This window comes from Leucoraja erinacea, chromosome 1 (assembly GCF_028641065.1).
Source record: "Leucoraja erinacea ecotype New England chromosome 1, Leri_hhj_1, whole genome shotgun sequence".
Classification (NCBI taxonomy): Eukaryota; Metazoa; Chordata; class Chondrichthyes; order Rajiformes; family Rajidae; genus Leucoraja; species Leucoraja erinaceus.
The window spans coordinates 36,240,720-36,264,396 of NC_073377.1; the positions used below are offsets into that span (position 1 = coordinate 36,240,720).

Below are 23,677 nucleotides of genomic sequence, written 5' to 3' on the forward strand. Positions count from 1 at the left end.
CGCCATTCAATATGATCATGACTGATCATCTAAAATCAGTACCCCATTCCTGCTTTTTCCCCATGATTTTCACTTGACTCCTTTAGCTCTAAGAGCTAAATTTAACTCTCTCTTTGGTGTTTTTAAATGGATATCGACATATTGCTGTTTCAATGTATAATCTTTGGTGGTTTGGACTATTAAAATGATTAAAACTGCTTTTTTTCTTTTGAAACAACATAGGCCCTTGATGGAGCATTTACAAATGACAACCGAGAGAAGTGCCGAGCTGCCACAGTTCCTCTGATAGAAGCAGTCGAGAATCTGACAGCGTTTGCTTCCAACCCAGAGTTTGTCAGCATCCCAGCTCAAATCAGTCCTGAGGTACTGCAATAGCCTTTGGTTCAATACTGAAAAGGGGAAATCGATGGCCATGAGATGCAGTTTAGTTTAGTATATAAGTGTCACGTGTACCGAGGTACAGTGAAAAACCTTTTTGTTTTGTACTAAGGTAGACTCAAAATGCTGGTGTAACTCAGCGAGACAGGCAGCATCTATGGAGAGAAGGAATGGGTGATGTTTCAGGTTGAGGTCGTTCTTGGATTGTACTCTCCAGTCAGTGGGAAGACTTGACTTATTATAATCAAGCCGTCCACAGTTTACAGATACAGGATAAAGGGAATAACGTTTAATACAAGATAAGTCCAGTAATGTCTGATTAAAGATAGTCCGAGTGTCTTCAATGAGGTAGATAGATGGTAAGTCAGGACCGATGTCCTATTGGTGATAGGATAGTTGTGTTACCAACTGTGAAGAAACTGTTCCTGAACTAAACTAAACGGAAACAGTAGTGGGAATGTTGGTTTGGTTTAGTTTAGAGATACAGCATAGAAAGGGGCCCTTTGGCCCATCGAGTCCATGCCGACCCACCGATCACCCGTGCACTAGTTTGAGTTTTATATAATCCCACTTTCGCATCCTACACACTAGGGGCAATTTACAGAGGCCGATTAACCTACAAACCTGCATATCTTTGGAATATGGGAGGAAACCCACACAGTCACAGGGAGAACGTGCAAACTCCACACGGAGAGCACCCAAGGTCAGGGTTGAACCCAGGTCTCTGGCACTGTGAGGCAGCAGCTGTTCCTCTGCACCATTCTGTTGTCCTGCCACTTCCTTATGGCTCTGCATGCCTGCCCTGTCACTGCCAGCTGATCTGGCTGATCCTTTACTTCAGTGCCACTTTCCTGCATTAATCCCATATTCCTTTATTTCCCCCAAATAGCCCAAAATCTATTGATCGGTCATAAAAATATTCAGTGACTGAACCTTCACTACCCTCTTAGAGAGTGAATGCAAAGATTTACCATCCTCTGACACTTATGACCCACTGATTGATGTTGAATTGGGTTCTGAATATTATGTGTCTGCAACTATAATTAAACTAATGCATTGCAGATCTACTAAACTACTTTTTTAACCATTGGTTAAATATACTATCGATGGCACTACCATTATTCATCTTACAACTTGCGAAATGGAGAGCGGCTATTCTATGCTGGATCTCGGAGCCATCATATCAATGATAATTTCCTGTAATGTATTCTTGGGATCAATTTACATAATAACCAGCACATCTTCAGGAGGTGGGAGTAAACCAGAGCACCTAGTGGAAACGCATGTGATCACAGTAAAAATGTGCAATTCCATTCAGAGATCAATTGGATGTACTGGTACGGTGGCGCAGCGGTAGAGTTGCTGCCTTACAGCGCCAGAGACCCAGGTTCGATCCTGAATATGGTTGCTTGCCTGTGCGGAGCTCGTACTTTCTCCACATGACCTGCGTGGGTTTTCCCCGGGTGATCTGGTTCCCTCCCACACTCAAAAGACGTACAGGTTTGCAGGTTAATTGGCTTGTGAAATTTTTTTAATTGCTCCTAGTGTGTGTAGGATAATGTTAATGTATGGGGATCACTGGTCGGTGCGGACTTGGGCCGGCCCTCTTTCCTAGCTGTATCTCTAAACTAAAAAAACGAAACTAATTGGTGAGGGTCAGAATCACTGGCGCCACCAAAGTTTGAGATGGAAAGAGAATCTATCTTGTAGCTGTGGATTATAACATGTGGTGGGTGGGTAGTGCAGCACCTGGTTGCAGAATATAAATTAAATTAATAATGTGGAATTCAAAACGATAAGATTAATTACGATGACCACAAATCTACCAGATTTTTTTTTGCTAGAGTCCACCTACTTCCTATGTCCCCTACAGCAATGCAGATCTTGGGCCAAACGCAGGCAGGGACTAATGTAGATGGGGCATGTTGGTCAGTGTGGGCAAGTTGGGATAAAGGGCCTGTTTCCATGCTGTATGACTATAAAGTGGTTGGCTTCGATAAGCCACTCAGTGCAAGGACAGTGAGGGATGGGTAATAATTGCTGGCCCAGCAATGTCTGGACCATGAAATATGAATTAAAAATAAATTCTGCTATATGGTGAATTGTGATGAGGAAATAAAGTCAATTACTTGAACAATATTTAATTTTTCTCCAAAGCTGAAAATATATTTAAGACTCCAGTAACATTTGAGGCACTGAGAATAGACAATCCTAATTGTAACTATTCTACACTCTTAAGGGAAATGGAAAAAATGTATAATTTAGAAAAAAAAATACACATTTGTTTGTAGGTCTCTGAAGGTAAATACTGCCACAAGGTGATTGCATGAATTGGTCAACATCTCACCCAAAATATTGCACTGCCTCAATGTAACCGAGCAAAGGAAAGGTTGTACTTTTAAGTACTGAAGTCAATATAAATAACTTCCTGGGTGCAGCAGCATCTATGGAGCGAAGAAAATAGGCGACATTTCGGGCCGAAACGTCTGAAGAAGGGTTTCGGCCCGAAACGTCGCCTATTTTCTTCGCTCCATAGATGCTGCTGCACCCGCTGAGTTTGCTCCAGCAATTTTGTGTACCTTCGATCTTCCAGCATCTGCAATTCCTTCTTGAACACTAAATAACTTCCTGTACTTGTCCACACGAGGGCGCCAAATCTCCAACTGAACTATTAACTATTGTTTGAATGAACAAGTTAGAAAAATTACATCAGCAGAACAATTTGCTTCAAAGGCTTATTTCTATGTTTGATGTTTTTTTCTTGTGGCAGGGTCTTAATGCAATGGAGCCTATAGTTGTTGCAGCAAAGACAATGCTGGGTAGTTCGACTGGCCTAATTCAGACTGCTCGCTCCCTTGCTGTGAATCCCAAAGACCCACCAAAATGGTCTGTTTTGGCTGGACATTCTCGAACTGTTTCTGATTCTATCAAGAAGCTCATTACTTCCATCAGGTATTTCTTTCTATTAAACAAGATCTGTTCAAGTTTTGCTTGAACTTTACATAGGGCTTAATCTCTACGGATTGTTTTGACGATAATCCTATTTAAAACATTTCAAGCACTATATTATGTCTTTGATCTGAGAATTATCTGACTACGTTTTCTTCTCGAGATTGTTTAGTAACATTGTCATACATCCTAGTTTTATTATGGTTTGCTGCATCTATTGCACATGATGCTTTATTTAATTGTTTAATTCTATAATTTGTCCTTTAATAAATATTTATGCATTGTTTAGAAAATCTTAGGTTCTATTAAACAAAATTGTGCTAATTAACATATGCTTTGCAGCATATTTAAAGCTAACTCAACATGTTAGAATGCAATCTATTAACATCATGACCTTTCTAAAAAGAATTAATCAACAATATTACACTCCACTGTTAATAGGCTTGTTATTTTTCTGTTTAGTCTTTGAATAGTGAGCTATCCTCGATTGTAATTCCTGTTATTAATAATAGGAGAGGGGACAGAGGGGGAGGGGGAAGGGGGTATGAGAGGTAGGGAGGAGAGAGGAGATGGGAGAGGGAGGAAGGAGGGAGGGAGGGGGAGGGGGAGGGGGATAGGTGGGAGAAAGAGGGAGGAGGGGGAGAGAGGGGGGAGGAGAGGGAGGAGAGGGGGAGGAGGGGGAAGAGAGCTAGGGGAGAAGGGGGGGGAAGAGAGCTAGGGGGCTGGGGGGGGGGGGGGGAGAGAGTGAATGGGGGGGGAGGGGGAAGAGAGGGTAACAAAGGGTCTGCAAGAAGTTTAGGACAGAGAGGGGTGAAGGTAGTTTCAATATCAGTGTCTCAAATTAACTGCTATGTTCAGTAGACGTAATATTGCTTAAATATATAAATATTTATATATGTGGCCCGCCACCCGCTCACAGACATGGGCCCTGGCCCTTATGCAGAAAAAAGTTGCCGACCCCTGATTTAGAGGAGTTCTGTTCACTAACTTGTTTTGTCTCCACACCGTGTGTTCAGTACCGTTGCAAAATGACAGCTTGAGTACAGCTTAAATCTTTTAATACAATTTCTGTAATTTGGTGGCAAAATACACAAAGTGCATTTGTAGATTTTGCATGTGAAATCATCACTTGCACTTTGTGTAGTCTGCAACTGTTCAGGGTCAACTGTTCAAAGACTGAGAAAACTGATAAGGTCCCAGAGTGATGCTGGTGCTGTAATCAGTATTTTCTTTACATTCATGTATGTTCAGTGAATGTTGCTGTCATCTTGAATGTGAGAGAGTGTATAACATTTACTGAATTGTTTCTTTGATATCACAGTATATTCATGGCACATATTTTATTTTGCTTCTTCAGAGATAAGGCTCCTGGACAGAGGGAGTGTGATGAAGCTATTGATGTTCTCAACCGATGTATCAGAGATGTTGACCAGGCATCTTTGGCAGCAATTAGTCAGCAGTTAGCCCCACAGCAAGACCGCTCCCAAGAGGTGAACAACAAATATTTTCTATGTTCAGTGATTTTCTGCATCTCGGCTATTTCATTTTAAACGAGTGTGCTGGTAAATCCAAAAGCATGGATATTGCAAACTTTCCATTGTATTCCCTCATATTCTACTCTATCCCAGCTTGAAGCTTGTTATCAGAACATCTTTCCCTATTTAGAAACATAGAAAAATAATTGCAGGAGTAGGGCATTCGGCCCTTCGAGCCAGCACCACCATTCAACACGATCATGGCTGATCATCTAAAATCAGTACCATTTCTGCTTTTTCCCCATATCCCTTGATTCCTTTCACCCCAAGAGCTAAATCAAATTCTCTTCAAACAGGAAGCCCATTGCTATGAAATGCTAACTGTTTCTGTATCTTAACTTTATATGGCATCCTGAATATTTCAGCTTTCCAGTTTTATTGTTGTTATTATTTTAAGATTTGCATTGTTGAATTATTTTGAGGTGAGTTGGGGAAAGGTTTGGAGATGTGTGCAGCAAGCTTATTTTACACAGAGGGTGATGAGAGGAGGCAGATACAATAGTGGCATTTAAGAGACTTTTGGATAGGCAAGGTGATGAAGGCATATGGAATATGTGCAGGCAGATAAGAGTTGATCTTGGCATGTTCGGCACGGACATTATGGGCTGAAGGGTCTGTTTCTGTGCTCTCCTGTTCAATGTCCTATTTGAAGCTTATATTCACTGCAACTTAAGTATTAAAATTCAAAGATATGGTGCAACAATGCCATAGACAGGTTTTACAACATCAGTTCGTTCACCCAATGTAAGGCAATATCCAATACATAAATATAGGCACAACAGACATGCTGTAATCTGGAGCAAAGCGAACTGCTGGAGGATCTCCCGGTCAGGCAACATCTGTGGAGGCAGAAAGATGGTCGATCTTGCAGGCCGGGACACTCCTGCATCACAGGCATCTTTCTTCGTCCACTGAAGCTGCCTGACCTGCTGAGTCCCTCCAGCAGTTTGTTTTTTTGTGTTTAATAAATAAATGCAAACCTGTCTTTAAATTTCTGATTCGTTACACTGTAAAAAATGTTAAATTTGAACTGATATATTGTCCTAATAACTTCTATTCCAATTGTCCATTAGGCATTATACGATCAGATGGCTGGAGCAGTCCATGAGATCAGCGATCTGATTGACCCAGTAGCTGTGGCTGCTCGCGCTGAAGCTTCACAACTCGGACACAAGGTAAAATATTTGTATTATGGACAATAGGTTCCTGACATTGACTTTGTATCAAACTTTTTTTTTTAAATTCTGTACTTAAAGCTGTCCAGCCACCATACGTACAAAATATATATTGCCCTCAGCAATGTGTTGAATCATGGAACCATTCTTTAACACATTGAGCTTGGTATGGTATGGAACTTTATTTGTCGCAAGTACTGAGTGATATTCATTTTTGTATACAGTTCAAAACCTTGCACCGATGGTTTAGATTAGCCATGCAGTCTATTGTAGACAGGTTCAAAGCTGCCTCCCTGCTTCTGATATGGTAAATCTCTGATTTTGGCCACTGATTTTGATAGAGATACAAAATAGAGGACAGATAGTTTAGAGTCATTTCCAAAAGCTGGTAGAACGCCATTGCTTTTCCCAGAAGCAAAACTGGACAAGAATTAGATCAATAACACCAGGAAAATGTATCAAAGTTCAAGTAAATTACTTGGTCATATTTTAGTAAAGTTTTATTTAATATTGTCACGTTTACAGAGGTACAGTGAAAAGCGTTTATGTTGCGTGCTATCCAGTTAGCGGAATGACCACCTAGATGCCCCATTGAAGCTAGTCTAATTTTCCCGCATATGGTCCATAACAACCCTTCTCCAGTCCCCAGCCCCTCCCAACAGACCTTTCCTACCCATGTACCTGTCCAAGGGCCTTTTAAATGCTGATCTACTACCTGCCTCGACCACCTCCTCTGGCAGTTTGTTCCATACACCCACGGCTCTCGAGTGAAAAAGTTGGCCTTCAGGAACCCATTAAATCTTGAATTACTGGTGACTTGAATATTTCTTTGGACTGACTTCTGTTAACCAGTCCCTGTGTGTTGGCCAAATCCATCTTGTACTGCTCTCAATTATACTACTCTCTATTAACAGCATGAGGATCAAGACTCTTACTCTAAACTAAACTAAACTTGTCCAGTGTATTCACTTAAAGCCTGGATTACAAAATAAAATGACTGAACTTGACAGAATATTTTAAAATGTCTTTGTTGCTGTCTTATTCAGAAACGACCTTATTATGGACCACATTGTTATCCTCTGTAAAATGTCTGTATAAATTTGTCTTCAGCCACTTGCAGCTAACCTTTCGAATAAAGGTGAATTACGCTGTTTTAGTTCACTAAACTGACAAATTATAAGTGGTGTAAATAAGGTGCTGATACTTTTTGTTATGCCTCTGGTTAGTTCACAATATGCTCACTTAAATGTTGTCAATATGTTTGACATGGTCTTTGAATCACAGAATTAATTTAAGAAGTACACGTTTAAATGAACATTGCCTTCTCCACAAAACAATTGTTTAATTATGTGATAACTACGATTACCTAAGTGAATTAGGATCATTTCAGATTCATGGTTGGTGTGTGTGTTTTCCAGGTGTCTCAGATGGTAAGTTACTTTGAGCCACTTACCATGGCTTCCATTGGGGCGGCATCAAAGGCAATTAATCATCAGCAACAGATGAATATATTGGATCAGACCAAGACCCTGGCAGAATCCGCACTTCAGATGCTGTACACAGCAAAGGAGGCGGGCGGCAATCCAAAGGTAAACAAAACACTCAGGGATTTGTTGAGGCCTTTGGCCATATTTGTCGATACATTCTTAGTGCATGCAGTCCTTGCAGTCTAAGGAGCAACGCAAAGGATAGTGGAGGCTCTTGAAGTTCATGAGAATATACAATGTGCATTTAAATAGTCGTTTCAGAATGTAAAACACCAAATCAATTCTAATAAGCTTGTTCTGTAATGCATTAAAGATTTGTTAAATGTCACTAGTGCCAAATGCTCCTAATTGTATCCCTTCACTTCAGTGTCTCAGCAAGCACATTTCAGAAACTGAGCACCTTACAGTTAGCATGAGACCCATAACACACATTTACTCCTGTGTGGCCATTTACAGCAATTATTAAGAGCTCATCCACAGATGCAATAGGTCCAAATGAAATGTTAGTCTAGGTGGATCTTTCTTCAGAAATGGTGCTTCAGATGCATTGAGGCTTAGTCAGATCCTGTATGGATTGGCACACTGTGCCACTAGAAATCAATACTGGCCTTTGAGGGGAAACACTACAGATTAACCAGATTGCTGTTGACTCTTTAACTTGTGTGGATTGCACAGACATGGTTTGTATTCCTTGAGTTTAAAAGATTTAAGAAAGCCAGAATGAGACCTTCAAAATTATAAAAGGGGTTTCATTGTTAGAAACATAGAAAATAGGTGCAGGAGTAGAGGCCATTCGGCCCTTCGAGCCTGCACCGCCATTTAATATGATCATGGCTGATCATCCAACTCAGTATCCCGTACCTGCCTTCTCTCCATACCCCCTGATCCCCTTAGCCACAAGGGCCACATCTAACTCCCTCTTAAATATAACCAATGAACTGGCCTCAACTACCCTCTGTGGCAGAGAATTCCAGAGACTCACCACTCTCTGTGTGAAAAATGTTTTTCTCATCTTGGTCCTAAAGGATTTCCCCTTTATCCTTATCCTTGTTGTAAATTATTTATAAGGAAATTATTTTCTCCTTTGGAAAATCCAGAGCATGAAAGTATATTAAAAAAAAAAGAGAACTCGGGAATAAAATCAGGAAGTAGTTTGTAAACCCATGATGATATTTATGAATAATGAATAAGAAACTATTACAATGGACTTAGATGTGACACTAATTTGCATCAATTTTATTTTCTAGCAAGCAGCTCAAACACACGAGGCGTTGGATGAGTCTGTGCAAATGATGAAGGAAGCTGTGGAGGATCTGTCAGGAACACTGAGTGATGCAGCCAGTGCCGCCGGTGTTGTGAGTGGGATGGTGGACTCCATCAACCAGGCCATTAACAAGGTGAGAGCCATGGCCCTGGTTAGATTACTCTCAAAGCACTGAGCAGCTCCAGCCTCCACACCTGGAATGAGTAGATTAACCTATGATGAGCGTTTGTTGGCACTGGGCCTGTACTCGCTGGAGTTTAAAAGAATGAGGGGGGGACCTCATTGAAACATGCAGGATAATGAAAGGCTTGGGTAAAGTGGGGATGAGCCGACTCTGGACTTACCTGGACTTGTACCTTGTCCTTACCATCTGGACGCCCGCAGCGACTGCTGCGGAGGGTTGAGGTCCCGACCACGGGGGAAAATGGAGGAGGACTGGCCAAATTGTGTGCCTTCCACCACAGTGATGAATGCTGTGGTGGATGTTTATGTTAAAATTTTATTGTGTTTTTGTGTGTGCCCTTTATCATTGTATCGCTGCTGACATATCATTTCACTTGCACTTTTTGTGCAATGTGACAAATAAACCGTTGTATTGTATTGTTGTATTGTTGTAAAGTGGATGAGAAGAGGATGTTTCCACTAGTGGGAGAGTCTAGGACTCGAGGTCATAGCCTCAGATTTAAAGGATGTTTTTTTAGGAAGATGAGGAGAAATTTCTTTAGTCAAAGGGTGGTGAACCTGTGGAATTCTTTGCCACAGAGGTATGTGGAGGCCAAGTCAGTGGATATTTTTAAGGCAGAGATAGATAGATTCTTGATTAGTACAGGTGTCGGAGGATATGGGGAGAAGGCAGGAGAATGCGGTTAGGAGGGAGAGATAGATCAGCCATGATTGAATGGCGGAGTGGATTTGATGGGATGCATGGCCCAATTCTACTCCTTATGACCTTCACCACAGGGACAAAGTTTGGAGGGATATGGGACAAACACAGGCAAGTGGGACTACTGTAGTTGATCGGCATGGGCAATTTGGGCAGAAGGGCCTGTTTCCATGCGGTACGACTCTATGACGTGTTTCAGGAAGGTGCTTCTGGCACTTCTTCAAAGCTATTTAGGGATTGTCTCTAAATATTGACAATTCTGCAAAACCCATGAGAAAGGTTTGAAAATGATTAGGAAAATATTTTCCAGATCTAGGGTCATAAAGTAAAATTGATCTGGGCCTTTCAGAAGTTATTATGAAATATGTATAGGCAAAGGATAATGGAAGTTGGAACTCTCATCTAGTGCCAATTGATAATGCTAAATTAATTAATGAACTATAATCCTTGCGTTCTTGGGAATTTGCTTGCCAAAACAGTGCGGGTCAAAGGTTAAGAGTAAGGTAGCAACTCGGCCTAATCACTGAAAGATGGAAAGCATTGAGTGGCCTCCTTATGCCCAGTATTGAAGAGCATAGTTCAGTACTTCAGTATCAATTAAATTGCTAAAAACTGTAAATTCTTCTCCACATTATCAGTTTCATTTTGAATAAGTTACATTAGTTTTGGTACTTTTTTGAATTAGCACTATTTTGGGTAATGGGTAGACACAAGGAACTGCAGATGTTGGTTTACCAAAAAAACCACAAAGTGGTTGAGTAACTCAGCGGGTCAGGCAGCAAGTCTGGAGAGAACTCCATCCCTTTGTGTCTTTTGTAGGTAAAAGGTGTTGATTCAGCAGTTTGTTGAAATGTGTAGAGATAGCCTGACCTAAGGTATTTTTGCATTAAATGTGTAGATTGAAGAAAATGCTCCAGTGGAGCCAGAGGGATCATTTGTTGACTACCAGACCACCATGGTGAAGACAGCCAAAGCTATTGCAGTAACAGTTCAAGAAATGGTGAGTTCCAATGACTTCATTCAATTCTCATTTAAATTACTGCAGAGTTTGTATTATGCTGTTCTCACTTTTGGTAATTTTCATAGGTTACTAAATCAACCACCAACCCAGACGAGCTGGGGACTTTGGCTAATCAGCTCACAAGTGACTATGGACAACTGGCACAGGATGCCAGTCCTGCAGCCATAACAGCTGAAAATGAAGAGGTAACATTTTCAAGGCAACAATTCACTCGTTCAATCGGAACAGGATTTATGTTTGACAAGATTGTCATATAGTATCGCAGCATAGAAACAAGTCATTCAGACCAAATTGTCCATGCCAACCAAGTTGCCTACTTGAATTAGTCTTAAATGTGTCCAAAATTCTACTAAACCTTTTCTATCTCTGTATCTATCTAAATTACTTTCAAATATTATAATTGGACCTGCCTCTACCACTACATATCCATCACACTGTGGTATGAACTTGTTGCTATTCAGGACCCCTCTATATTTTTCCTCTCACCTTAAATCTATGCCCTCTAGTATTTACTCTGTGTCCATTGGGCTTGCTCACCATGGATTCCACGAGAACTAATGTTCATAATAATAGATAGAGCCAGGATGTTTAGGCACTAAAAAACTCTGAAATAGACAGGCAAAAAGGCAGAATAAAATTACAAAAAGGCACATAAAAGGCATTTATGACATAAAAGGCATTTATTTCCACCACCAAAATATGGTTAAAAATAACAATATAAAGGTATACTTCATTAAATGCCCGAAGCTGCCTGATTGCACAAAATTAACCATATAACCATATAACCATTACAGCACGGAAACAGGCCATCTCGACCCTTCTAGTCCGTGCCGAACACGTATTCTCCCCTAGTCCCATACACCTGCGTTCAGACCATAACCCTCCATTCCTTTCCCGTCCATATAACTATCCAATTTATTTTTAAATGATAAAAACGAACCTGCCTCCACCACCTGCACTGGAAGCTCATTCCACACAGCCACCACTCTCTGAGTAAAGAAGTCCCCCCTCATGTTACCCCTAAACTTCTGTCCCTTAATTCTCAAGTCATGTAAAAAACATTTGGGTTTTCCCAAACCAGAAACCCTGGATGTCCAGCCAGGTCCGCACACTCCTCAGAGCCCGCGATGCTGCCTTCAGGTCAGGTGACAGAGCTCTGTACAGGGCTGCTCGAGCCGATCTGAAAAGTGGTATTAAAAAAGCCAAGGCGGACCATAAGAGGATCATAGAGTCCCACTTGTCCAGCAATAATACACAGGAGGTATGGCGGGGCATACAAGACATCACCAACTACAGAGGCTGTGCCACAAAGTCAGAAGACCTGAGTGTGCCGCTGGCAGAAAAGCTAAATTGCTTCTTTTCCCACTTCGAAAAATCACCACAGCAGCACTCACCTGCTGCAGCCCTGTTCCCACCCTCACCTGGCTCCTGTACTACTACACTCACTGTCAGGGAGCACGATGTCAGACGGGTGCTCCTGGCAGTGAACCCCAAGAAGGCTACCGGCTCAGATAGAGTACCTGGTAAGGTGCTCAAAGCGTGTGTCCACCAGCTCACTGTCATCTTCACCAGAATTTTCAACCTCTCCCTGGACCAGGCAGTTATTCCGTCCTGCCTAAAATCAGCCACAATCGTCCCAGTGCCGAAGAAGTCTCCCATCACCAGCCTAAATGATTACCGTCCTGTGGCCCACACTCCGGTAATCACGAAGTGCTTCGAGAGGTTGGTCCTCCAGCACATCAAGGACTATCTACCACCAGACTTCGACCCCCACCAATTCGCTTATCGCCAAAATAGATCCACGGAAGACGTCATTACCGTAGCTCTCCACTCTGTGCTGAGCCATCTGGAGCAGGGGCAGAGCTACGTCCGGATGCTCTTTGTGGATTATATCTCAGCTTTCAACACAATCATTCCGGACATTCTAATTGATAAATTGGTCACTCTCGGCCTCCCCACTCTCACATGTGCCTGGATAAAAGATTTCCTCACCAACCGGCCCCAGACTGTGAGACTCGGCCCCCACCTCTCCTCCACTCGCAGGTTGAGTACCGGCTCCCCACAGGACTGTGTGCTAAGCCCCCTCCTATACTGTCTCTACACCTACGACTGTAGTCCGGCCCACAACAACAACCGCATCGTCAAATTTGCTGACGACACTACTGTAGTTGGACTTATTTCAAAGGGAGACGAGGCAGCCTACAGAGAGGAAGTCCTGAAGTTGACAACCTGGTGCTCAGAAAACAATCTGGCTCTGAACACTAGGAAAACAAAAGAGCTCATTGTCGACTTCAGGAGGCACAGCACCGACTTAGCCCCCCTACACATCAACGGCGAGTGTGTGGAGAGGGTCAACACCTTCCGGTTTCTCGGCGTCCATATCGCTGCTGATATCTCCTGGACAGACAACACGACAGCGGTCATCAAGAAGGCTCAGCAGCGGCTGCACTTCCTGAGGGTTCTCACATGCACATAAAGTGCAAGTGAAATGAATTTGTCAGCAGCGGTACAATGTTAAAGAACACACAATACACAATAAAATTCAACACAAACATCCACCACAGCATTCATCACTGTGGTGGAAGGCACAAAATTTGGCCAGTCCTCCTTCATTTCCCCCAGAGTCAGTCCAGGATCGGCTTTTCCCCACCGGAGACCGCGGCTTTAAGTTGGTGTAGGCCGCAGGCCGGCGGTCGAAGATTTAAAGTCCCCGCCGCAGCCAGAAGCACTGCAGACCGCAGGGCCGGTGGTCAAAGCTCCCCTCTAGGGGTGATGGTAAGTCCACGCCGGGTCCGTGGTAGAAGTTGGCTGCGGGCCGGCGGTGGAAGCTCCTTCTTCTCCCGGGTCCCCCACGAGGGATCCCGGGCTGTGGACGCCGCACCAGCTGAAAGGCTGCAGACCGCGGCTTCAGGCTGCCGGCTGCCGCGGGCCAGCGAAACGGAGCGCTCCCCTCCGGTGAGCCCCAGCGAGGGCTCGCCCGCTCCACGCCGAGAGTCCACGCTGCGCCCGCCACTGAAGCCCCGGGCGCTTCTCCGGGAAAGGCCGCACCGATCCTTGTTGTTAGGCCACGGGGGAGGCGACCTGGAAAAAGTCGCCTCTCCATGGAGGAGGCGACCAAAACGGTTTCCCCCTTACCCACCCCCCACACAAGACACACAAAGAAACACAAAAAACATACTTTAGATACCCTGATTAAAGTCTCGGCATCTAGGTCTGGTGAAAACTTGGAGGCAAAACCACTCACAAGCTTAGTCTTGATCATTTTAATGTTGCCCGCAGCTCCGGTACCAATAATAGGCACAGCGTTACTGGATTTCTTTCTCTGCCCGGTGGTAATAGTGCACACTCTTGGCTTACCAACAGTGTTCTCTGGAGTATGACTGTGATGTCGACACTTTTCCACATCACATTGGAGAGTCTGGCAACGTTAGTCCACTGGGACTATCCGTTGCCATTGCCCTCTCCACGTTTAATGCAAGGCCCTCTGCCGCAGCCCTCACTCCGACAACCAAGCCAAAGGCTCCCAGCGCTGTGTCTGCCATGCCAATTGCTCCATCTATTGCCGCCGACGCATCCGGACCACCGCCCCGAGTCAGGTCAGTGGTGCGCTCCAATGCACACACTGGAGTAGTGATCAAGGTGCGCTCCAATGCAACCACTCGGCGATCAATTTCCACTGTGATGGCACGAAAATCTTTGCTTACATCAGCCTGTAGCTGTATGACGTGCTCCATAGAGCAGACCTCAACGTACAGCTGCTCCATTCTCCCAAGTAGGCTCGAGACATCCATGTTAATAAATGTCACCTGCGGCAGTTCATCCAAGTAATGAGAGACAAATCTGGGAGTATTCTCCCCACACTCATTCATTACTTTAAGGCAACTCTTTATATTGTTGACGTCTTTCTGTGCCCCTTTAAGGGAAATGTTCCGCTTTATAGTGGGGCAGAGTTCAAACAGAACTTTCTTCGAGGACTCTATCCACTCAGAATCAAAGGTGTTTTCAGCCAAAAGGACGATCTCATCCTGGCTTAATATCTTAATTTTTACAGCAAGAAAGTTAAGTAGCTCGTCCTCAACAATAACCTACCGTCAACAATCTTGTAGATCCCAGGCTTTACTCTAGACCGGCCAAGACCAGGAGCAATATTCGCCATCTTTGCCTGCCGGTTGCCTGTGGCTGATGCACCGGCTCCCCCGCTGCCTCTTGCCCTGGCCCCAAGCTCCACCGCCCGCTCGCTGCCTGCTGCCCGGCTCCAAGCTCCGGGTCTCCAATGCTCCACGCTCCAGGTCTCCGCTGCCCCCAGCTCCGGGCTCCGCTGCCCGGCTCCAAGCATCACTGCCCCCTGACCCAGGTCGGGCCTGTCTCGGACCCCGGCTCCGGCTGCTCGCCGTGCGCTGAACGCGGTGCCCTCTTCGCCGGGCCTGGGCTGTGACTGTCCCGGCACTGCGCTGCCATTAAGAACCAGGATTTTCTTCCTGCAGCAGCTTCCAGACGACAATTGCCCTCTCCTCGCAGGGGAGGAGGTTCAGAGGCTCTGATCTCCATTATGATCTCTGTTGTCATGGACAAATTGTATAGTTATGTCATACAAGCAATAGAAATGATACATGTTCAATCGACTGCTGTGGTGCAATGTATCCAAACCATGGCCCATTCTTCTCCCTTTCTTTCTTTTTCATCACCCACATAATTCTCTAATGAGCAATGGAATTTCTCCAAAGTGGAAAAGTAGAAAAATGCCAAAGTTCACTAGAAATTGGATGGTTTAGTGCTTGTGATAAATGGCACATGGTTTAATTTTACCCTGAATAGATTAGACTGGCGATTATTTCAATGTGAAACCTCATCAGTTGTATAATTGGTCAAGTAGTAACTTGCATGAAGCATTTCAGATTCAATATGGTGTTTATGCCACGTACAACAATTATTTAGCATATCTAAAATAGACGCAAACCAATTCCTTTGTAAGTTCTGCATTGGTTGAAAGTGATTATTTGAGGTAAAAGTTATATTTGATATCATTATTCAAGTTTCAGCAGGCATCATTGGCTGTGTTGTTTTCAGTGGCAGAATCCTCTTACAAATTGTTCAATCTGCTTGGCGAAACCAAGTACTTTTCAATATGATTTTCACACCTTTCTGATTACAACCCTTTTAGAATTTGTGACTAAAATATTTAAATGTTTGATAAAGTTTCAATTGTAGTGTGAACTTGGTTTCTGATCTCCTTGGTTACTGTTTCAAATGTTGAGGTTTTGTAGTCATTATAGTTATGATGTTATGATTAGCGAAATGAATACGTAATGCTCTCCCAATTTTAGCATATGTTTTAAATCCACTTCTAGATTGGGAATCATATCAAGAGCCGTGTTCAGGAACTGGGTCACAATTGTGCCTCATTGGTTCTTAAAGCTGGTTCCCTCCAGTGCAGCCCCAGCGATGCCTTTACCAAGAGGGAGCTCATTGATTGTGCTCGCAAAGTTTCCGAAAAGGTACTGATCATTTTATTTTTCATTTCAAAATGGAGCTTCATATGCATTTACTCCTAATTGTCATGATGTTTGGCTCAGTAAAGTACTGAACAATTTCCAACTAACCTACATAAATAATCTGTTGCAGATTCTGTAACTATTAATTAAGTGCCTTACAATGTTAAAGTTCCTGTCTCAATGTCTCCAACTGCCAGAGTTCATCACAGTTGCCAAGTGCATCTCTCCTTGGCCAACCATGTTCATTCTATTTCGCCATTTTTAATTTTTTTTTTTTTTTTTAATTATTTATTTTGAACAGAATAAAAGAATAAAAAGCAAATGTGAAACAGCAAACATAAAACAAAACAAGAATATTTATAAAGTGTCATAAACAATATCTATAAATAAATGAAATCGTATGTGTCCGAAAAGGGGCAGGAAGAAGCCAAAGCTTATTATTTCCCACCCCTTATTCAACTGCTTTTAATGATCTTATACAAATTTAGCAGCTATATGTACATCAAATTATTTACATTTATACACTAATCAAATATTTACAAAGCCATACGAAAAAAAGAGAGAAAAAAAGAAAAAAGAGAAGAAAAACCCTCATATACTATACAGTATCTCTTAGTCATATATACAACCCATCACCCTATAACCACCCTTCCCAATACAATCAGTATAACAAATATCCCACTCACAATCACCTATCCTCATCCAAATATCCTTTTAAAAAAGTGTTTTTGTACATCTTTTTAAACTGCAGCTTAAACTATCAACCAGCATTGTGGCAAGTCTTGAGATTATAGCAATGGAAATCATTGTGAACTGATCCAGGTTTTGCGTTTTGGCAGTCTTCATTGTTTTCAAAGCTGATTGCATTAGCATTAGGCAATGTGGTACTTGGTTTGATTTGATTTATAGGCTGCTTTATTGTGCCAAAGGCAAACAAAAAAGGGGATTTTGAAAGCTGTATTATTAAAATTGGGGTAGCATTAGTTTTAATGTGCATGAGAAAGACACACATGTAAGTGTGCTTTACTTGCAAAATAAAAATAAACAATTGATCTTGGCCCAGGTGATAAAAAATAGCTTTGCACTTTTAAATTCTTTGCTGATAACCAACAAATTTATATGACCAAGCTCATGCTACATGTTGCGGATGATGTCTATTGTCTATTGAAATGGTTTATAATTTGGAACACAATCTATCGTTATTTGAAATCTCAGTTTAATAACTTGACATAGACACTTTAAATACCACATCCTTATTCTCTTGGACCAGAGCAACTCTCACTCAGATCGTTCTTGTAAATAAAATGCTGATTTTCCAAGTCCTGTTGTGAAAATGGAATCCTAAACTGTGATACTGATCAGCAAATAGAACTGTTGGTAAACCAACTATCTTGGATGTTTGAGAAGTAACAATACATTTGTTAGCCAAACCACGATGGAAGAGAAATCCAATGGATGTTATTTTCATCCAAGTTGCAAATCCATTTCAGAAACTGTAACTTATTTTTCCAGATTTCCCATGTGTTGGCATCTTTGCAAGCCGGTAACCGTGGAACCCAAGCTTGCATTACTGCAGCCAGCACTGTGTCTGGCATCATTGCTGATTTGGACACAACCATCATGTTTGCTACAGCAGGAACACTAAACAGAGAAAATGAAGAGACCTTTGCTGACCACAGGTAAACTTGTAGAGCGGATAGTTTTGGTACCGTATAACTTTATAGCCAGTGGTATCTTTATTCAATGGAAAAGATTTACAGATTGACTTGTGCAATAATATCTTTACTTTGAATCCAGTATCTTTTAGTACCCAATATTCTGCAAGTTAGTGCAAATTATGCTTATTTTCTTAGGCTTGGCGGCCCATTCACTTATAACTGATGGCTCAGAGATCTCTGTTACCCCTACCTGACCATTGATCAAATGTTGGCTTAAAAGTAATCTAACAAATTTTAATTTCCTCTATTCTATTCCTCTCTTGAGATCGTAATAGGGAGCTGATGAATGGGGAATACGAGTTGGGTGTGGTTCTGCCTAAAGCCAATGTCACTAACCTGTGTAGATTCAAGTTCATATGTCATAGGAATAGAATTAGGACATTTGCTCATCGAGTCTCTTCAAGCATTCAATCATGGCTGAACTATCTTTCCCTCTCAACCCAATTCTCCTGCCTTTTCCCCACAACTTTTGATATTCTTAATAATCGACTTGACAATCTCTGCCTATAAAATACCAAGCCGTCTGTGGCAATGAATTCCACAGATTCATCACCCTTGCAGTTTATCATAAATATTCAACCTATCTCCAGTTTTTCCTCAACTATAGCAAAAATAAAGTCTTTACCAAAAAAAATAATGAAGGCAATATTCAGACTGTCAGACAGCACCTGTAGGGAGAGAAATAGTTAATGCTTCACTTTATCAGATTTCTAGCATCTGCAATATTTTATTTTTGGGCCATATTTCCACGGTTCCTGGATGATCAAAAATATATTTTCTTGTAGAAATTGAGGTTTTTGAGGTACAAACGTTGGCCTGATCTTTACCTGTTGAAGTCTCACAAATCCCCCTGGTTATTTAATGTGCTTGGGTGCAATTGTTTAATTACATGTATATGCATTTATCTGAAAGAGAACCAAATGATTGCAGTTGTACAGGGTCTTGATGAGACCACACCTGGAGTATTGCGTGCAGTTTTGGTCTCCAAATCTGAGGAAGGACATTATTGCCATAGAGGGAGTGCAAAGAAGGTTCACCAGACTGATTCCTGGGATGTCAGGACTGTCTTATGAAGAAAGACTGGATAGACTTGGTTTATACTCTCTGGAATTTAGGAGATTGAGAGGGGATCTTATAGAAACTTACAAAATTCTTAAGGGGTTGGACAGGCTAGATGCAGGAAGATTGTTCCCGATGTTGGGGAAGTCCAGGACAAGGGGTCACAGCTTAAGGATAAGGGGAAATCCTTTAAAACCGAGATGAGGAGAACTTTTTTCACACAGAGAGTGGTGAATCTCTGGAACTCTCTGCCACAGAGGGTAGTTGAGGCCAGTTCATTGGCTATATTTAAGAGGGAGTTAGATGTGGCCCTTGTGGCTAAGGGGATCAGGGGGTATGGAGAGAAGGCCGGTACGGGATACTGAGTTGGATGATCAGCCATGATCATATTGAATGGCGGTGCAGGCTTGAAGGGCCGAATGGCCTACTCCTGCACCTATTTTCTATGTTTCTAAATCCCACTGGTTATTTAATGTGCTTAGGTGCAATTGTTTAATTACATGTATATGCATTTATCTGAAAGAGAACCAAATGATTGTTGGTTATTTTCTCAATCACTTTAGGGAAAACATATTGAAAACTGCAAAAGCGCTGGTGGAAGACACAAAGCTTCTTGTATCGGGAGCCGCTGCAAGTCAAGAGAAGTTGGCGCATGCTGCACAGTCCTCGGTTCTCACCATCACTCGACTGGCGGATGTGGTGAAACTGGGAGCTGCAAGTTTGGGCTCAGATGATCCTGAAACACAGGTCATAATGTTTTCTGTGTGTTTCATCCCTGTCATTACTCTGCTCTGTTATCCTACTTCTAAAGAGAGATTACAACTGGTGAATTATTGTTATTCTTGTTTTCTTGTTATTAAAACTGGACAACCAACCAGTCATTTTTCATGAATATTAAATGTTGAAATGAACACTTAAGAAAATAGGAACTATGTCCCTTCAAGACTGCCCCCACCACTCCATATATATTGGAAGTTCTGAATAATTGCCAGTTCTAATTAGTTCAGCGTCATATTTTGTGCTTCTCTGAAACACCTTGGAATGTTCTGCTGCTTTAAAGATAAATGGAAGTTATTGACAATATTGTTCAACCTGAGCCCCAGTGGGGAACTAATCTTTTCCCCTAACTGGAAAATCAACTGGAGTCAAACCAATGTGTTTAATTATTTGACAAGGAGTGGGCAAAGTGAATACATGTGAAAATGATGGTCAAACTTTGAGGTGAAGGAGAACCTTCATCACAAGTGGTCCATGTCGTCATTGTGCCTCCACAGTAATCATTGAGCAAGTTCATTAGCTTTGTCAATGATCTAATTGGTAAAATTAATCATTTAAACCCGTCAACTCCCACTGACTTTCCCACTCATACAGGCAATATATTAACAATTACGTACCTATATTTTTTGTTTTGTGCGGATGAAATTAGATTCTGGACTACTTATTTTTTTCCATGCTAGCCTAAGGTAAGACCAGGAGTTGACCAATTGATACTCAAGTCTGCTCCACCATTTAATAATATCATGGCTAAGCCAATTCTAGCCTCAACACCACTTCTCTGCCCTCTCAGTGCTTGGCCCCTGGAGTTTTTATGTCTCCTTCTCCATAAGGGATGACTCCACCTCCACATTGTGGACTACATTATTCCAAAGTTCCTCAAACCTCATCTTTCTGAAATGGGTGACCCTTTATTCTTATTCTGAAACTATAAACCTTGGTTCCAGGTAAACCCACAAGGTGAAACCCTGATTGGAGAAGACATTAAAAAGCCGACTTTTGTTTTTCTGGAGTTTGTTGAAGTACTTCCTATATTCAAATTAACTTTAATATTTTAACCCGACTGGCTATAATCGACTCGAGGATTCTAAAACTAGAGGGCAGAGGGGAGAGATTTAAGACGGACATCAGGGGCAACCTTTTTACCTCAAAAGGTAGTCCATGCCAGAATAAACTGCCAGTGGACGCTATGGAAGCACACACAATTATGACATAAAATACATTTGGATGCATGGATAGGAAGGGTTTAGTGGGCTATGGACTAATACAGGCCAATGGAACTAGCCCAAAATGTCAACCTGCTCGGCGACGTCATGGTCGGCCTGTTGGCTTATTCTATGACTCCATAGAGTCAAGCGATGGTTTTTTTTTTAACGGAAAATAAGCAATTATCAACTGGTGCACAGTAAAGTTTATTTTTGTAATCATCCTGCCATGTTGCTTTGTTCAGGTTGTATTAATCAATGCAGTGAAAGATGTAGCAAAGGCCTTGGCCAACCTGATCAGTGCCACAAAAGGAGCATCAGGAAAAGCTTCAGATGATCCATCCATGTATAACCTCAAGAATGCTGCCAAGGTAAATACAGAATAAGATCGATGTTCATTGTATTTCACAAACCATCATTAAGTATTCTCGTAGACTATGTCACCGTTTTGCAGAGCACCTGCGCTCTTGTTTGCAACAGCTATTCCAAGCTTCCAGTTCAACTTGTCTTCCCGTTTTTACGCGGACCTGCTTTATTCAGTGCCGTTTCACTTGGGCAACCTACATTCCATGGTATGAACATTGAATTTTCTATTGCCTTCCTTGCCCACTCCAATCAGTCCACCATGGTCCTTTCTCCCTTCAATCACCATTCCAATCACCCCTTCCTCCTCTTCACCCCCCAACCCCATTACTCAGAGAGTGGTGGCTGTGTGGAATGAGCTTCCAGTGAAGGTGGTGGAGGCAGGTTTGTTTTTATCATTTAAAAATAAATTGGATAGTTATATGGACGGGAATGGAATGGAGGGTTATGGTCTGAGCGCAGGTATATGGGACTGCCCATCACTCTCCTGGGTTCGAGATGGCCTGTTTCCGTGCTGTAATTGTTATATGTTTATATGGTTATTACCTAGATTCATTATCCCATCACTCTCCTCATCTGCATATATCTCCAAATGTCCATCATCCTTCCCTGATATGGTTCCAATATTTGTCTTTTCCTTCCTCCTCTTTGTCTTTCCTTCCCCCCTCCACTTGGTTCCATTGGCCAACATTTTTATTTATCTCCTTCCACCTATTTGACACCAGCCACCAAACTATTTTTTCCCCTCCCCCACCAAGCCCAGATAATTCCTATAATAATCTACAAAATATTACTCTTCGCAGTTTTTTCTGCATTAAAAAAAGTGAAGAATTTCCCCTTTATGTTGTGGGCTAATTTCAAGGCGATGTCCATGGGTAGATCAACAATTTCTTGTTGGGTTTGAGGTGACCTTTATGATATTATTTGGCTCCAAATGGCTGATTTAACAGGTGTCCCGGCTTTATTTTTGGATTGGAATCCATTCCACGTAAACAAACATAGGTTACTGAATTAAACTGAGAGTTGACTTTATTTCAAAATTGCATTTTCATCAAGATGAATGAACTTGATCATGTAATTCTTCCACTAATGCATAGTGTGTGTTCTTGTTAGATGATGGTGACCAACGTGACTTCGCTTTTGAAGACTGTAAAGGCTGTAGAAGATGAAGCCACCAGAGGCACCAGAGCTCTGGAAGCTACGATTGAGCACATCCGCCAAGAACTTGCAGTACGTGATTATCATTGCATCACCTTTAGGATAGAGCAGCTCAGCTTATTGTTGGAAGTAAATCATGATTCCACAACAAATTCTGAATGTGCATTCTGTGATCATTACGCATGTTGAATTGAAAATCACTTACATTTTATTTTAACTGTAAGGGGGCAAGCTTAAAGGAGATTTGCAGGACAAGTTTTTTTTACACAGGGTGGTATTTGGAATGTGCTGCTGGGCTGGTGGTTGAGGCTGGTATGATAGTGGCATGTAAGACATTTTTGGACATGCATATGCAGGGAATGGAGGGATATGGATTATGTGCAGGCAGGTAAGAATTGTTCTCGGCATCATGTTCAGCACAGACATTGTGGGCTGAAAGGCCTGTTCTTGTGCTGTACTGTGTTCTATGTGTTACTAGACTATTCAGGAATTGTTCCATTCACAAAACCTTTATTTTATCCCTTTTAGGTATTTTGCTCAGCAGATCCACCACCTAAAACATCAACTCCAGAGGAATTTATCCGTATGACTAAAGGAATTACTATCGCTACAGCTAAAGCTGTGGCAGCAGGAAACTCCTGCCGGCAAGAAGATGTTATTGCCACTGCTAACCTTAGTCGGAAAGCTATAGCAGAGATGCTTCATTCTTGTAAGGTATTCAATTATTAAATAATGTTATTTATTCACTCCATGGGGGTACATTTTGGTTTTACAGAAGTGGCCAGCAACTCAAACTGAAATGTCAGGACTTTTCTCGTTATCATATATTCATTATTTTACAAAAACTTTCAAGGATTTTTTTTTTACAAGATGAGCCACAGAATGGTTGCAGTGTTGGAGACTATCATTTGTCCTATCTGGATTGTACCAACAATATGCAAGAGCAAACTCCCTCCCCACAGTCCTACAAATTAATTCATCTTTTTTTTTATACCAATCTGTCTCCCTTATGAATTCTACAATTGAGTCTGCCTCTGACCTGGGTAATGCATTTCAAACCCTGTCATCTGCAGCTATGCCCTGATCACCCAAGTCCCAGTTACCAACTTTTTATTTTGAAAACGCAATAGTCTTAATACTGATCTCTGAGGAATTGGACTATACATGTTCCTCCAGTACAAAAAGCACCTTTTCACATCTACAGTTTCCTTTTACT

At 42.0% G+C, this 23,677-nt stretch overlaps 1 protein-coding gene across 1 annotated transcript in view; it reads left to right on the plus strand.

Annotated features, from left to right (window-relative positions):
• The window catches only part of LOC129695700 (talin-1-like), a 232,274-nt gene that overhangs the window by 190,473 nt on the left and 18,124 nt on the right, over window positions 1-23,677 (plus strand). Inside the window, 14 exon segments of the mRNA XM_055632894.1 lie at window positions 223-363; window positions 3,149-3,330; window positions 4,685-4,817; window positions 5,936-6,037; window positions 7,456-7,626; window positions 8,772-8,921; window positions 10,570-10,671; window positions 10,758-10,877; window positions 16,041-16,187; window positions 17,697-17,863; window positions 19,525-19,708; window positions 21,186-21,311; window positions 22,417-22,533; window positions 22,990-23,175. Coding sequence (XP_055488869.1) covers window positions 223-363; window positions 3,149-3,330; window positions 4,685-4,817; window positions 5,936-6,037; window positions 7,456-7,626; window positions 8,772-8,921; window positions 10,570-10,671; window positions 10,758-10,877; window positions 16,041-16,187; window positions 17,697-17,863; window positions 19,525-19,708; window positions 21,186-21,311; window positions 22,417-22,533; window positions 22,990-23,175 — 2,028 coding nt within the window.